This window comes from Leptomonas pyrrhocoris, assembly GCF_001293395.1.
Source record: "Leptomonas pyrrhocoris isolate H10 chromosome Unknown, whole genome shotgun sequence".
NCBI lineage: Eukaryota > Euglenozoa > Kinetoplastea > Trypanosomatida > Trypanosomatidae > Leptomonas > Leptomonas pyrrhocoris.
In genome coordinates, this window is record NW_015438367.1 from 302,720 (window position 1) to 318,470 (window position 15,751).

The 15,751-nt window shown below is 58.0% G+C and overlaps 6 protein-coding genes across 8 annotated transcripts; all 6 read left to right on the forward strand.

Moving 5' to 3' along the window:
• Positions 1 to 149: 149 nt before the first annotated feature.
• On the forward strand, positions 150 to 1,490 carry ABB37_05637 (hypothetical protein; the record flags this gene model as incomplete). 2 transcript variants are annotated; one of them, XM_015803738.1, is made up of 1 exon in its annotated part: positions 150 to 1,490. In XM_015803738.1, exon 1 carries the CDS (start codon positions 171 to 173, stop codon positions 1,488 to 1,490), a length of 1,320 nt encoding a protein of 439 aa, XP_015657563.1. In that variant the 5' UTR covers positions 150 to 170. The 2 variants fall into 2 exon arrangements, with proteins under 2 accessions (XP_015657563.1, XP_015657564.1); XM_015803739.1 differs by having other exon boundaries at positions 155 to 1,490.
• Positions 1,491 to 1,938: 448 nt separating this feature from the next.
• Positions 1,939 to 5,286, forward strand: ABB37_05638 (hypothetical protein; the record flags this gene model as incomplete). Of its 2 annotated transcripts, none has more annotated exons than XM_015803740.1 (1): positions 1,939 to 5,286. In XM_015803740.1, the coding sequence occupies exon 1, from the start codon at positions 2,086 to 2,088 to the stop codon at positions 5,284 to 5,286; it is 3,201 nt and encodes a 1,066-aa protein (XP_015657565.1). In that variant the 5' UTR covers positions 1,939 to 2,085. The 2 variants fall into 2 exon arrangements, with proteins under 2 accessions (XP_015657565.1, XP_015657566.1); XM_015803741.1 differs by having other exon boundaries at positions 2,082 to 5,286.
• A 369-nt stretch (positions 5,287 to 5,655) lies between these two features.
• ABB37_05639 (putative mitochondrial hypothetical protein) lies at positions 5,656 to 6,216 on the forward strand (the record flags this gene model as incomplete). Its single annotated transcript, XM_015803742.1, has 1 exon — positions 5,656 to 6,216. The coding sequence occupies exon 1, from the start codon at positions 5,869 to 5,871 to the stop codon at positions 6,214 to 6,216; it is 348 nt and encodes a 115-aa protein (XP_015657567.1). The 5' UTR covers positions 5,656 to 5,868.
• Positions 6,217 to 6,972: 756 nt separating this feature from the next.
• ABB37_05640 (hypothetical protein) lies at positions 6,973 to 8,277 on the forward strand (the record flags this gene model as incomplete). The annotated part of the gene is made up of 1 exon (XM_015803743.1): positions 6,973 to 8,277. The coding sequence occupies exon 1, from the start codon at positions 7,033 to 7,035 to the stop codon at positions 8,275 to 8,277; it is 1,245 nt and encodes a 414-aa protein (XP_015657568.1). The 5' UTR covers positions 6,973 to 7,032.
• A 392-nt stretch (positions 8,278 to 8,669) lies between these two features.
• ABB37_05641 (hypothetical protein) lies at positions 8,670 to 11,982 on the forward strand (the record flags this gene model as incomplete). The annotated part of the gene is made up of 1 exon (XM_015803744.1): positions 8,670 to 11,982. Exon 1 carries the CDS (start codon positions 9,103 to 9,105, stop codon positions 11,980 to 11,982), a length of 2,880 nt encoding a protein of 959 aa, XP_015657569.1. The 5' UTR covers positions 8,670 to 9,102.
• Positions 11,983 to 12,289: 307 nt separating this feature from the next.
• Positions 12,290 to 14,823, forward strand: ABB37_05642 (hypothetical protein; the record flags this gene model as incomplete). The annotated part of the gene is made up of 1 exon (XM_015803745.1): positions 12,290 to 14,823. The coding sequence occupies exon 1, from the start codon at positions 12,493 to 12,495 to the stop codon at positions 14,821 to 14,823; it is 2,331 nt and encodes a 776-aa protein (XP_015657570.1). The 5' UTR covers positions 12,290 to 12,492.
• Between the last annotated feature and the right edge of the window lie 928 nt (positions 14,824 to 15,751).

A 15,751-nucleotide genomic window follows, 5' to 3' on the forward strand; every position in this document is an offset into this window, starting at 1 on the left:
GTTGTTGTTGCTGCTTATGCCTTTGGCACGTGGATGTGGGCTTTAACGGTTTTCTTGCTCTCCATGCTGCTTTGTGGCGGTTTCTACCGTGGCACGATCGTCTTCCACCGTCTTCTTATCTCGCCTTCTGTTTATCTTCGCTTCATATTAGGATAGAGTTCGATGCAACGATGCAGATGTCACACCAAACGGTGACTCCGCCGCCAGCAAGCGACGATGGCTCTCGCAGCAGCAGTAGCAATACCGCCACCGTGGAGGCGCCACCCCCAGCGAAGAAGCCAAGGGCAGAGGCAGGTCCTCACACCAAGCACACACCAACACCGCTCTCCTCTCCGCTAACCCTCTCGCCAGACGCCATGCCCACGAGTAATGCGCTGCTCACGGCGCGGCTCAAAAGGGAGATAAAGAAAATCTGGGCGGCTGAGCGCTCTGCCTCGGCTTCCGCTACTTCCTTGACTGACACCGTGAGAAACAGCAGTGGTAACATTGCCTCGCTTATTCCACCCTTCAAGGTCGGCACCACAGAAATGTATCGTCGCTTCCCTCAAGCCTACGACCTCCTCATGCACCACCACAACTGCAGTGCGCTGCAGACGGTACTGTTGCGCGACATCATCGGCCGCATCGAGTCCGCAGCTGCACGCGCCGTCTCGACAGAGGAGAACGCGCAACCGCAGCCGCCGTGGATACGCGTTGCTGATTTCGGCTGCGGCACCGGTCGCATTGAGGCGATGGCGGCGCAGCACCGAGCCGTGCAAGCGATCTACGCCTACGATAACGAGGTAGCCATGTTGCAGCAGTGTCTTCTGAATACGGTGCGTAGCGCTGCGCGGTCGCAACACTATCGCGGTGTATCCTTGAGCCCTGCCGCGACGACCATCCCCTCGCCTTCGTCGTCCTCTTCCGCCCCCCTGCCCTCTATTGAGATTTGTGCGGAGGACAGTGGTAGGTGTGACACGGCGACGACGGCGAAGGAAGGCGCCGTCGGGCGTGACACGCCAGCGATGCTGCAGCTGTGTGTGCGGCCCGTTCCTTTTCAAGCCATTCAAGACGGCTTTCTCGCCGCGACGCACCACCCACGCTGTTCGTTGATGGTCTGCGCGTGGTCGTTGTCCTATGTCATGCGCATGCAGTGGGGCGAGGATCACTGGCACGCCGCGGTGGATGCCGTGGTGGAGGCGATGATACATCGTTTAGACACCCGCGCTTCCGATGCCGCCATCGTCATCGTGGAAACACTTGGGAACGGGTCAGCGGAGCCGACGCGCCAGAACACCTACACGCAACGGCTGGAAGACCACTTTGGTTTCACGCGGACGTGGGTGCGCACGGACTACGAGTTTGCGACGAAGGCGGATGCCGAGCGCATGGTGCGCTTCTTCTTCGGTGGAAAGATGCTGTCGAGGCTGACGATGGATCCCGATGGTGTGAAGTGGCGTTTGATGGAGTGCACTGGCATCTGGACGCTGTGGAAGACAAGGCAGCAATGACGTGGGGGCTCGCCATCATCAGCATGTGCGTTGAACGCTGCATGAATGCACGTTGTCGCAGTAAACGTCAAAGTAAAGCAAAAGAGAACAGGGAAGAAAAGCGCTGATCTTCACCCCTTCTTTTGCCACTTTTCACTTCGGGGACTACAGCGGCGATCTAAACAGACAAAAGCTAAGCAGTGTACTAAAATCCAAAGAGAGAGGTAACGGTTGATGTTGGTTTTCCTTTCGATGCGCAAACGGCGCCAAAATTTTTTATGCTCTCATATTGTTGTTGATGGTGTTGCTCGTCCACAGCCATCTTTGAAGCCGCACAACCGCTGCAGTTGGACCATCGTTGTTGTTGTGTCTGCTTTTGCTGCTCCGCCTTTCGACGGAACCTGTGCGCTTCCTCCTTCCTACACCTCCGCCGCTCGTGCCCTCTCGCGCTCATTTTTCTTTCCACTCAAGGCCCAAAACACACGCTTCATTCCACATTAGAAGTGGTGTGATTCTCTCTTACCTCTCCGCATCAGCGCCAGATGAGTTCTGCTTCGTGCATCTCGCCGCGTTCCACCTCTTTGCTGTTTCTCTTCTCTTTTTCCTCTCCTTAGCGATGAAGCTTTTGCATTCGAAATCCACGGCAGAGCGAATCCTGGCCGTGAGTGCCTGCCCGTGCGCTAACCTCTTTGGCCTCGTCACCTCCAGCGCCGTCACCGTCTACCGCTCCACCACTCTCACCACCGTATTTACCTTCTCCCTCACGCCATTCCAACCGGCCGATACGGGCGGCGCAACTTCGGTTGGCGCGGTACATGCGACTCGTCAGGCAGAGCACTACCGCTGTTGCTGGTCGCCGTCAGGTCGTCTCTTCACGGTGGCGCTGCCATCCGGCATCCTCTTAGTATTTGACGTCGAGGGCGGCAACTTAGCGAGAGTCCTCACCACCTCCAGCACACGCGCCTCTCCGTCACCCTCCATCCCCGCCGCAGCCGCCGCGTCGCCTTTCTCGCCAGCCGCCTCCCCCACGGCTTTTCCAGCCGCCGTCCCGTCGGTCATCACCTCCCTCCCTCCTGACCGCCCAGTGCTGGCAATGACGTGGTGTGCCGTGCCTTCCTTGTCGTCTGCCCAGCTGTCAGCCATGGCGACGGCGGTGCAAACGCGCTGCCTGCCGGTGCGCCTGGGTGTGACGGCGGCGTTGTTCGATGAGGCGATGCAGGGCGTTGGGTCGGGTACGGCAACAGCCGCAGGAAGCGGTGGGGATGGCACTGCGGCACCTCTCAACCTGGACGCGAGCCACACGAGCAAAGCGGACAGAGCGGGGCTACGCGCAGAGGAACCGAGTGCGACTTCAGCCTTCGTCTCGCTGCTGACGGTGCTGGGCAGCGACGGTGTTCTGCGCTTCGTTGTGGGCGGCCTTTGCGAAGTCTACGCCACGCAGCTCGCACTGCCTTCTCCTTTGGTGAGCTGTGGGTCGTCCTGGGAAGACGTGACGGTGTTCGATCTTCAGTGGCGGCAGTGTGCGGTGGGCCCAGGCGCTGCAGTTCAAGACGGCGGATACGAAGGTAGTGGGAGCTCCTCTAAAAAAGAAACGTACTCCTCACGTGTTGCTGCGTTGGTCTCCTTCGGCGACACAGCCGTCGATCCTGTGCGCCACGCCGTGGGGCAGCACCATCGTCTCTACTTAACCGTCTGCGGCTCGACGGCAGCCCCAACGCTCGATGCGCACGATGGCGGAAAGACTCCGTTGTCGCCGCAGCCGCAGCCGCCGCTGCTGCCCTCCCACGTGATGTGGGAAGCAAATCTGCAAGATCGCCTGACGGCACTGGCGATGCCTCGATGGCTGGCCATCTGTCACGTGCGGGAGTACGCCAGCATCGCACAGGAGACCTACGAGAAGGTCGTGCATGCGTGGAGCCGTGTGCTCCGGGGACAGGTGCTTGCCCACCTCGGTCTCCCTGCTGCAGCGCCGCTGCTGTCGGCCGCGGTTGTCGCGCAGCTGACAGACCCCGACCCGATCGCTCTCTACAAGTACGCCAAGCAGACGCTGATGCGGGCGGCCTTGGTGGAGGACCTGGAGGCGCTGGCAAAGACGTTTCACACAGCTTCTTACGAGGTCACGCACGTGTGCTACCGCTGCTGTGAGGCGGCCATGGCCTGCGCCGTGTACACACGCGGTGACGTCGAGGAGGGCGACAACGACGACGATGCCGCCGCTGCATCCCTCTGTGATGCAAACGAAGAGGCGTCGGCCTCACATCCCGCGACGGCGACGTCTTCGCCAAGTCTTGTCTCGCTGCTGGGCGCCCTGCGTCGTCAGTACGAAGCGTTCTTGCGGCGCGCCGCCAACGAAGGTGAGTGTGCGCGGGATCTGGCGTTGTGGGTGATGCAGCAGTCGATCCACTGGGAGAGCGGCACGCATTTTTTTATGGGTGGTGGAACCAACACCGACAACAACATCGCTGCCGCTGCATACGGCGAGGAGGATCGCCGCGATGCCTCGCCGTCGCCGGTGCTGCCGCCACCACCGCAGCTGCAGCAGCAGCCCGTGCTGATCGATGAGGTCCCTGTGAGCGCGACACGGCAGCCGGCACTGTACAGCTTTCTTATCGAAATCATGACGTCGGCGGCTTCGAACAGGACTGATTTCACTTATGCAAGCGGTAACGGTAGCTCGCACGTTGCAGAAGCAGGCGATCAGGCCGAAGCCGGTGGAAATGAAAAGGCCGCGCGCCTCTATCAGCAACTCATCGCCCGCGCTGAGCAGCGAATCGAACGCTTTGGCTTCCGCGCGTTATCCGCCGCTACAGCACAGGCAGCACGTTTATCATCCACCTTGGGCTGCAGCGTGATTACATACGACGACGACGCGAAAGAAACCGCTGCTTCTGACGCAGGCAGGCGGCTGCTGTGCTGCGTGATGGAGGAAACATCCGATGGTGTACCAGACGGCTCGGCAGCTGCCTCAGAGACGGATGTTTCCCACGATGACAGCTCAGAAGGCAGTGACGTAGGGCAGCATCACGAAGAATACGAGGGGGTTGACAGGGTAGGCGACGAGGCTTTGTTTTCTTCTTCGTACGACAGCGACGACGATAACAACGCCTTTATCCTTCAGCGCACCGCAGCGACTCCCTGTGTGACGTCTCAATCAGCGAAGCTCTACACGCTGTGCTCGTCGATCACCGTACCAAACGGCTTCATTGAAACAATGCATCTCTCCTCCTACGCGCTGCGTTCAGCAGATACCGGCACCGACGGCGTTTGCAGGGGAACGGAGCAGGACGAGCAGCAGATACCGGCCACGGAGACGACAGCGGCCCCCTGTGCACTCGCGCAGCTGAACACAGCCGATGTGGGCGTCGCATCGATGGAGAAGCACCTCAAAGCGGATTTCACAAAGGATAAGAGTAACTCGCTCTGCAGCAGCTGGTATGGCTTTCTCGAGAAGGATCGCCACGTGATTGTGTGCCAACCCGCCGCCGTGTTTGTGCGAAGCGAACCGGGAAGCGTGAAGGCGGTCAAGTCCAACGCCCCTTTCTTCGTCGCGGTGGTGCAGGACGATGGAGAGGTAGTTGTTGCAGACGAAAGGGAAGAAGAAGACGAAGGGGAGGCCACCAGCAGCAACGAGGACGTCGCCTCCAGCAACGATGCTGCCAGCGCACAGAAGAGCTTGGCTTCTCGGGTGGCGCTGTGCCAAGTAACGGGCATGGAGGGCGTTCCTCTGCGGGTGAGCATCAGCCGTGCACGTAGCTTCTGCGTGATTGTCGGTGTGGCGAAGTACGTCGTGGTGTCCTTATACGATGACGACTATTAAAAGCAGGTTTCTTCCTCATTTTCTCGTTGCATAGATAGAAAGATCCATCGATTGCCGCAGTAGAAGTGATCGACGGAAAAGGTGCGAGATATTCAGGTGGTGTTTTTGTTCGGTTACTTGGGTGCTGAGGAAAGCGAAAAGAAGACAAGATGTTGTTGTTGTTGTTGTACCGCACTGCAATTGAGCTGTGCGCATCGCACCCGCCTTTTACCGTAGCGTGATGTGTCGCACCTCTCATTCGCTGTATGTGTGTGTTGAAACCACTGGATGTGTTGCAGCTCTCGGGCACGCATTTCTGTTTGCCACAAATCATACGCTCTCTCCCCCTCCCCTCCCCTATTCCGTTTTTGTCGCCATCATTTTGATCGCAGCTCACAGCTGACGTAGTTTCATATCCGCAGCCGTCCCGCGTCTCAGGTTATTTCTTCTTCACACACACATATACATGCATGTACGTTGTTGTTGTTGATCTGTGATTGAGCACGTCATCGTAGAATACCACTCGTACGATCTTTTATTCTTGTTGTTTCTCTTTCCCTCCTCCTTTACCACAACGGTTATTCGTTTTATTCGTTAACAACAATGTCGTCGTGGATGGAGAAGTACAGCGTGCACAAGATGCTCAACACCACGCTGGGGGCCGCGCAGGCCGCGTGGGGATGGGCCCAGGAGCGTCTGTGGCCCATCTACTCCGCCGCGATCGTTCTCTCCCTCTTCCAGATGATCGCCATCGCCTCGGAGAAGCAAATTATGGCGGACCACTACTTCGGCGACGTCGACGGCAGCTTCGACACCAAGAAGGAGGAGTTAGTCACGGACGCGAAGAAGCTGTTCAACGAGGAGGTGACGGTGGCGGTGAAGGAACACGTGTGGCAGCTGCCCCCTGCAGCTTTCCGTCGCGAGTACAACAGCCGTCTGGGCAGCGCGTGAAAAGGGAATGAGGCAGACTTTCTTTTTTCTTCTGAGGTGGTGGAGGATTGGCGACAGAGTGCGTGAGGTCTCCTTTGTGGGTTGAAAACCGCAGTTGCCGGTGTGATGCATTGCTCTTTCTCGGTATGCCACTTTGGCCCGAGCCCTTTTGTTTTCTCCGTGTATTTGCGTGTGTGTGTGTGTGTGGAGCACAGGAGCTGTGGTGGTGGTGCATCGTGTTGCGTGAGCACCAACGTTGTCGTCTCAAGCGGTTTGGCGGTCTTTTTTGTTCTCACCGATTGTGTATGATAATAATAGTTGATAAATGAGCGAAGCAGAGCGTATATATCTTATTTAAAAAAAACGAGGTCAAAAGTGATAGCTGCCACAGACTACCTGTATGTATGTATGCAGCGCTGCTGTTGCGTCGGTTTGTTTCCGACCAGGAAGATTTGCGGGGATGTTGGAACTCGACAAAGGGGTTTTACTCGTCGCCACGAAGGCAGTAGATATCAGCAATCGATACGATGTTATGTGAGTTTTTTTTTCTTCTTCCATCCTTCACGTAGTGTGGCGTGGTGTACTTCATGGAGATTTACTTTCTTAATTGGAAGGGAAGTTGAGGGACAGCGTTGTGTCTCCATTGGCTCTTTCTTCGGTTTTTCGGGGTTGTACGTCTTTCTCTTCTCCATTCTTCTTCTTTTTCAAATCCATGCACCACGTCGTTCGTGTGTGCCGACACAATATGTATTCGCTTTCGATGTTTACATTACGTCCAGTGTAGAACACCAACCGAGAAGTATTCTCCCTCCTCCCTCTCCTGCTCGGTGGTTGAAGATGTCGTCGCGTTACTCGACTGTTCCCCAGTCACCCATCGACCCCTTCATCCAGTCCCCGATGACTGCCGACGAAGACTACGGCGTCGCTAGCCAAGATCGGGTCTTTGAAGAGCTCCTTGATGCGGAGGTGGCCGTGAACTTGGAAAAACTGCGCGAGGCAGCCCGCATGGGCATCCCGCCTGCCTACCGCGGCGTGGTCTACCGCTACCTGCTGGGCGTCGCCTTCACCGACAAGTCGAGCGAGATGACGATGGAGGAGCTGCAGGACAAAGACTTCCAGCTGCTGCGGGGCGCCTACACGCGCATCTGGGGCGGCGCGGACGAGGACGACGATCGCGGTGACGCGGGAGGTGGCGCTGACATAGGCGGCGGACGAGGTACGAGCAGCAAGGTCGCTGCGACGAACGCGCTGAAGACACTCTTGGCCTTCTCTACCTCTTCCACTGCGTCGGCGGTTGGGGCGACAAACCTCAGTGGTCCACTGCAGACCCGCCTAAGCAGCGACGACGCGGATTGCAGCCGCTGCCCTTTACACATGCCTTTTACCTATCGCAGCTCCTCCGCCGTCTTGTCCCACACACCCTCCGCCACCTTAGCGGCGTGGGAGGAGGCGCTGGCGGCTCTCCGCCACGCTGTGCCGTACAATCACGATGCGCGGCAGCGAGCGAAGATCGAGTCGGCGGTCGCCGCCCTGCAAGTCATGTACAGCGCGGTCTCGATCGACCACGTCCAGCTGCTCGTCCTCTTTGCTCGCCAGCTCGACCTCATCTCGAGCACTGCCCGCGACACCTTCTTCACCGTCAACGCGCTCTATCAAGTCTTGACGCGGGAGCGAAACATCCTGCACGGTGAACGGGCGCTGCAGCTTCACTGTGCAAACTTTCTCATGCTCTTTCGAGCCACGCTGCCCCCCTTGTACGAGCACTTCCTTGCAGAGGGCGTGACGACGTGGGAGTGGGTGCCGAGTCTGTTGACGAGCTTCTTTGCGAGTCGCATGCACCCCGATGACGTCTGTGCGCTGTGGGACTACTACTTAGCGGACAAGAGTGAGCACCAGGCGATGGGTCTGCACCCCTACGCGTGCCTCGCAACGCTGTCTGCCCTGACGGAGTTGTTGATTGAGGCGGAAAAGACGGAGCTGCTGTACTGCTTAGAGCACCTCCCGCGTATCGACACGGCGGCCATCATGCGGAAGGCGGTGCTGATTCGAGAGTCGGTGTACTCAAAAGGGCTGTTGGCGTGAAGGGTGTCTGTGTGGATTTAAAAGAAAAGAAAAAAGCAAGGAGGCCAACTGTTGCTGCTGATACGGCGCCGGGGCAGTTGTGCTTATCGTGCCGGTCGTTTCCCTGCTTCCTCAGTGTCTCTGTACTGACTGCTATGTGGGTTATGGTTAAGTCAAGTGCCAAAGGAAGAAAAGGAAAAGGAAGGTCACAGGTTCAGGCGTTACCTAACGTCTGGTTTTCTTTGTCCACTCGTTGTTGCCTGCGAATCAGCTTATGAGGGGCTGTAACATTGTGACATAGGGGAATGGGTGCAACGGAAGAAACCCCTTACTGTTTGTATTATTACTATTGTGGAACTACACGGCGCCATCGCACCTCTCCTTTTCCCTCTCCCCCCATCCCGTCGCGTAAAAGTACTCCTACTTGGGGTAGCGCAGACAAAGAGAGACGCTGCTTCCCTTCTTGTATTTTCTTTTTTTCACATACACCGGAAAGTGCGTTCATCTGCGTCAAGAGAGCTGCTCCATATTTTTAATTACTTTTATTCCTATTACTATTGCCTCTGACGCATAACCACATCGTTAGAACCTCGTGCACGTACAGGTGTGTGAAGCGCTGCGGCCAGCGATCTGTGCCACTCCTCCGATACACAACTCCTATATGTTTTGTTTTGTTGGAGTACGTATGACACTGCGCGGAAAAGGCTCAAGACGAAGGAGAATGCCTGTTGCACTTCCTCGGTTTCTTTAGATTCTCTTGCATTTAAAATACTAGATTATACAGTTAGAATTATTTGTTGCTGCTGCTGTTGACCCTCTCACCAACTCTGCTGCCGCCGGACTCCCATGTTGAACCCACCGGCGTACCGGGCCGCACTGCTCGACCAACTCACATCAGCAGCCGAAGCGCCGTCTCAATCAGAAGACAGCAGCGCGAGCCACGGCGAAGAAGACGAAAAACGAACCGACGTCAACAGCGTTGCTCGCGGTGCCCCGTCTTCGAAACTGCGATTTCCTCGAGTCACACCCCTTGTGCGCGACGATGCCACCCAAGACACGCGCATGAGTGGGTATCGTGCCGATGAAGGGCAACCAGTGGCGCACACTCTTGTAGCTGCGCACGCACCACAGCAGCGGAGCGAAGACCGGCCCTACACCGTCGGATATGGTAGCCTTGTGGAGCGCGAGAAGGACCGGTCTCTTATTCTGGATTTCATTGACAACTGCATACGCTCTGGTGTGCCCGAGGAAACCATCGCGGAGCAGGTGCAGTTCATGGTAGCCTCCATGAAGGAGTCTCTCGCCCTGCACGCCGCCCTGCACGCGCAGCGGCACAAGGAGCGCATACGCGAGTACGAGCTGGGTGCGTTGACTAACATGCTCGAGCGACAGCAACTTCAACTTCAACAGCAGCAACAGCTACCAGCGCCAAGCACCCAGTATGAATACCCGCTAGCATCACCTCCCGTGTCGCTGCAGCTGTCCCCGCCGCCTCCGCTCGTGTCTCGGCGCCCATTCTTAGACTCTTCTCCTCATCCTTCCTATCCTGCGTCGACGAGTCGCGCCTCGCCGCAGCGCAGAGATCCGTCCCCGCCGCGTGACGACTCGTCGCTGTCGCGGGCCGGCATGCGCCGTGGCAGCGCAGGCAGCTCTTCCGCGCTGCCCTCACCCTTGCCCATTTCCACGTGGCGTCCGCCTGCACCAGCCAGCAACGAGGAAAATATCCGGCCTGCTGTGCAGCCGACATCAGTTCAACGACGAGCGCACAAGGCGGAGGAGGAAAGGAGAGGGAGAAGAAGTCTGAAAGATGCCATGAGCTCTCACGCGTCTTCGCGCCGCTCTAGTATTCGCAGCTCCTCCTCCACGACTGCGAGGACGCACGCCGCCCACCACCACCGCGGTCACCACGCGCTCTGTGATGTGTGTCTTCGCAACGCAACGGAGACGATGGCGGCAGCAGAAGGCGCGGCGGAGAGAACATCGCCCGTTGCCTCCGCCAAGGCACCACGAAAGAACGCAAGTACGTCGAGCAGGACAGCACGCACACCCGCGCGTCGGTCTTCTCCCACGGCGTCCCGACAGCGGTATCAACCACAGAGGCATTACATGAAGCCGACACACGCCAGCCTCGTGCGGCGCGCCTCTCCGTCATCGTCCCCGGTACAAGTAGAGCAAACACCCCTGACATCACACGCACCATCGCGGATGACCTCACCCGCTGCTCGACCGCTGCGAAAGGCTCATGGGACGCCACTACGTAAACTGGTGGTTCGATCCACCTACAGCAGTCGCCTTCGTGCAGCCGCCTGCCGTCCGTCAAACTCCTCGGCGGAGGCGAGCGCAAGCGACGTATCGGCCGTCGACGAAGAAGAGCACCGTCACGACGACGACGTCGAAGGTGAAGCGAGCCATCGCGGTGACTTCTGCAGTGACGTTGACGAAGTGGACGGCCGCAGAAGCGACCTGCGCGTTCGTGTTGAGAGCCCAAAAGTGGTGCCAAGACACGAAGCGCGACAACAGGTCGACGTGTGGGCCAGGCAAGACACGAAAAGCGGCCACAAAATGGCTGCCCTCGACTTGTATTCCACCGACTCGCCCTCCGCTTTAACTCGGCCTCGTGCAGCAGCAGCAGCAGCAGCAGTCACGCAAATTGGTGGTTCGGTTAGTGCTCGCCAGACGGCTCCGTTGACCTCCTTTCCTCAGCCTTCTCAAACGTGGAGGCCCTCCATCGATCCTGAGCCACCGAGGTCTTTCAGCGCTGTAGGGAGCTCAGGAGATGCCGCACCGCAGCAACGACACAGCAGCAGCTTCATGAATGCCACCACTTTGCAGTGGGAGCAGAAGTCGCCGTCGTCACCACCGCCCGCCTCCGAGACCCAAACGTCAGAGGAGCCCACGCAACGGCATGCGCAGGAGAGCAGCCATGATGAAGCCTCTCGCCGACCTCGCAGGGACCCACCGGTGCATCCACCGTCGTCAGCTGCGTCCTCCTCCGGCGCGTCCACCACCGCCCAGTCACGACAAAAGTTATTCACAGACAACAAAGCTGCTCTCTCGGGCGCACGCACCGCTCCGAATGACGACGTCTCTCCTGCGCTGACGTCTCGCACCTCCGTTGTGGTGGTGGACAGCGACATCGACGGCGATGCTGGCAAGGCGGTGTGTGTGACGAGTCCTGCGCTGCAACTTTTCTTGGAGAGGAGTCAGCGGAAGGTGCGAGAGACGGAGAGGGTGCTGGCCCGCACACCAAGCCCTGCTTCGGGGCGACTGAGTCCGTCGCGCACCTCCACCATCCACCTCTCCCCGCAGCCCCAGTGGCATCCGCAACCGCCGCAACCACAACACCGCTCTTTTCAGGAGCTAGTGAGCAGCTCCCACGCCTCATCGTCCTTATCACCTCGTCATCGAGATGCGCGGAGCTCGCTGTGGTCCGATCGGTCACTGGACGCTGTTCGGGGGAAGCAGCAGCAGCGTTTGCAAGAGCTGCGCAATCGACTTCGGGACTACGGCACGCCGGGTGGGCACGACGTGAGGGAAGCCAACGCAGTGAAGCGACACGACGAGACCACCTTTGCTTCTTCTGTGGCGTCGTCTGCAGCACCGTCGCAGGACCCGCATCTACGGTTTCAAGTGCACGGTGTGGCGCCTCTCTCCACCTCGCCGGAGAACTCGCCGCTGGTTCAGATCTCGCCCACTTCATCGGATGAGGACAAGGATGAGCTGTAACGTCTTGCAGTACAAATACAGAAAGGGGAGAAAAAGGCGCGAGAGAGACAGCGCTCCATTTGAAGGCAAAAGACGCGCTTAAATGCGTCCCATTCGTTTTGGGTTTCTATTTTTCCTCTGCGTGGGCGAACCTCGCAGGAAGCGACTGAGAACTTCTCTCAACTTCTCGTTTATCAGCGCTGCGTGTTGTTTTCATTTGTTGTTGTTGCTGTCAGCACTCCGTCCAGATACGCATTGCAGCGCCTCTCCACCGTGCTTACTCTCACTCCTTCTACGCCTTCTCGATGTCTCCTTCCTCATCCTTGTAAGTAAAGACAGCTGCGACACAGACGACGGGCACTCATAGACGAGTAACTAGAACGGCGAACGCGCGCTGAAGAAGGGCGCCGTTTTCTACCTACGCAGCTACCACAACACAGCATTTGCAAAGTAAAAAAGAGAAAAAATATATTAGAACCAACATCAACGAAGAGCTTTCACTTCCCATTAGATTGAGACACCACATAGATCATGTCCAACACAGAAATTGCCTTCTTTGTGTTCCCTACGGGTGTTGGGGAGGAAGACGTGCGTGTCCGCGGAGAAGTTCCGGTTCTGCCCACCGCCGTCGCCGACACCGCATCGACGTTGTCCACCGCTGTCGACGCAGTCCCGATGACCTCTCCGCCGCCGCCTGAACTGCTGCCTTTAGAGCTGCGCGCAAGGCACGTTCGCTTCGAAAGCGTGCCGTCTCCTACCACCCTCAATGGAGCAGCTGCATCCAGTCCGCAGGGTCACCACACGGCGGTCAACGGGGCGGTGATTTCGTTGACTTCCTCCTCGTCTGCAGCTGCTGCAACGACCGCCACCACCGCTACTGTCAGTGCCACATCCGCGGCGCCATCCACTGAGCTGACGATCCGCATGCACTACATGGCCGCGAGCTACCTGAGCGAGTTGCAGCGAGGAGCTGCCCTGGCGAGGCGCTTGTCGTCTTCATCTTTTACAGTATCTTCATCGGGCAGCTTACTTTCTTCTCTTGGTGGCTATGTGCAGCTTGCGGGCGGACAGCGTTGTTACTATGTCTGCCCCATTGAGGACGGTCGTTATCTCGCCGCAGCCTGTCTTCCTTTTGGTGTCTGGCACCAACTTGGCGGCGGCGACGGCGCGGCTTACACGGACTTCCTCGTTCGCACCGCACTGACCGGCACAGCACTCTCACCGAGTGCATTCCGGAAGGGGAGCACGGCGGAGATGGTGTGCTACGCGTCACTGCACACGCGGCTCGCCAGCAACCCCCAACTGGTACAGCAGAGCATGGCCGCGCGTGTGAAGCGTATCGCACACGTTAGCAAAGCAGTGGCCTTCCATCCGCACCGCTATGCAGCTCGTGTGGCCGCCCTCCACCGCCTGTGCCGCGAGGGTGTTTCATCGTTGCGGACACACCCGCGACTGGCGCAGCGAGTAGAGGAGCTCATGCGAGCTGCCACAGGCCCCACGAGCACCGCTTCGCTGCGTGGCGTGATGCCGACCATGGGGCTGACCAAATCGGAGCATCGATACGTGCTGGCTGCGTCGTCGTTGTGGTACCGCGGCCACCCACTTTACACGAGCCTGACAGCCTCCGGTGCGCAGTTGCGCTCGGCTGCCTTATCGGTGCTGCTCGAGGAGTTGGAGAAACTGAGCTGCACAGGAGAGGACGTATCCTATCAGGGGTCGGACAGCACCCCTGCGAGCGTGACAGCGCAGTGCTTCTGTGTCGGGTGGAGTGGACACAACGCTTCATCAGCCCGCCCAACGGCAAGTGGGTACGTCAGCCAACCCACGCGGACCGGCCCAGCACCATCACCATCACGCCGCACAGAACACGCAGCCACCGCGGCGCAGCCGTGTGTCGTGTCGATGGCCTTCACCTCGTCCGCCGGTTGGACCGTCGCGTTGTTGCTGCAACCGATGCGCACGCCCTATCTCGGCACTCCCCTGTCGACCATCTTCACCGGTGTGCAGACTCTTGTGACGGACACCTTCGCGGACGACGGCTTCGTCCGCTTCGTGCGGGAGGCGACGGCGGCGCTGCGCAGCACGTGGCGGCGACCGGTTCACCTTCTCTCTCCGCTCGCCGCGCAGCTCGAGACGGCTGTGATGGCCATTCGGGTCGGGCAGCGTCCGCTAGGTGCCGTTGCGGCGCCCGATAAAGTGCTCTACTTCCTGGACGTTGCAGCAGCGGCAGCGGCTCAGCTTGCGTCGAAGGCGACGTCATCGTCTTCACCCTTCTCCCGGTGCGCCTCTCCGTTCGCAGCGCTGCGCTTGACAAGCAAACAGAATAAGATGGACAAGCAGCGCAAGGCGTCGTTCATCGCCTCCTACGCGGCGGCGCAGCGAAGTCGCAGTCTCGGCGACACAGACGACTGCCCCCCTTACGCGACGATGCCCACAAACACGTCGGATACTAAGAACAATCAAAGTACCAGCGGATGCTTTCCACGCTGTGTGGAGGCGGTCGTGCAGGCTGCCGCGCGTTATGTGCACCTCGCCGCTCAAATACAAAGGTGCAGCCAACGCCAGGGGCGAGGAGTTCGGCCGACCCTGCCCTCTCACGGTGCAGCGCCACCACTCCTGCTGCAGCATCAACGACGTTCGCAGGCAGTGTTTTCTGTTGTAGCGGAGAAGGACACGGTGATACTCGTAAAGGCAGTGCCGTCCTGCGGCGGAGGCGGCACCAGTGGTGTTCTCTTACCGTTCAGTAAAGCGCAGCGCTCGGTACTGTATGTAGTGGTGGAGCTGGAGAAGAAGAAGATGCCTGCGTCGGCTCACGATGAGTTACGCGCCTTTGCCTCGTGGGTCCTTGCACGGTGTCTGTGAGGTTTCCTAAAAGAAGGAGAGCGTGTGTACGAGACGTGCGCGAGCGGCAGCTGACGTGAGAGAGACGATGACTGGGCGTAGAAAGAACTGCACACATACATTGATAGACGGAGAGGGAGGGGAGGAGACACGCAGCGTTCTCCTTCCCTGCGGAGTCGCGTTATTGATCACCCTCTCATTCTAAAGAAAGAACACATATCTACATATATGTAAGAAGGCGTTGGCAGGAGCGCGGACGGCAGATCGGAACCCCAGTAACAAAGGGGGAAGGGTACTCTACGCGACGTGCACACAAACCCTCACGTTGCCCCTGGCGCCGCCTTTTTCGTTCTCTGTTCCCCTCAACGGCGGAGTTATCATTCGGCGTTAGAAGAAAAAAAAAAAATAAAGAGAGTTGAATGCACACAGCGACTTCCTCCTCTGCCGTTCCGTATAATCGGGGAGTGAGTGAGGTGTTCTTTAACAGGAGTCGTTTTCCAATACTCTATGGAACTATTTTTCCTTCTCTTTCTCCTTTCTTCTCTCTCCCGTGTTGTGACACGCACCTGTGTGTGTGTGTCTCTCTCTCTTTCCTCTTTGCGATCTTCACAAAGTCTCGTCTGTCTCTTTGGTTCGCGAAAGACGAGAAGCCAAGCGGGGCGCTTCGTGCACGTCGGCCTTTCACCACGAACTACGATACGTAGGTGCAAAAACATAAACCAAAAGAAAACGATTTTTTTTGTCTGTTCCTTAAACCTTCCCTCCCCCACGTACTGCGCGGATAAACTCCGAAGACTGCCTGCAATTCAAAGCATCGTCTTGTGCTGTTCTTTCGTTTCGCATGTTGAACTTTTTTTTGGTTCCTCACTGCATTTTTATGTTATTGGTAAACTTCTTTTTCTTATACACCTTGCGCGAGGTAGTTGCTGATATATATATTACTCCTCTC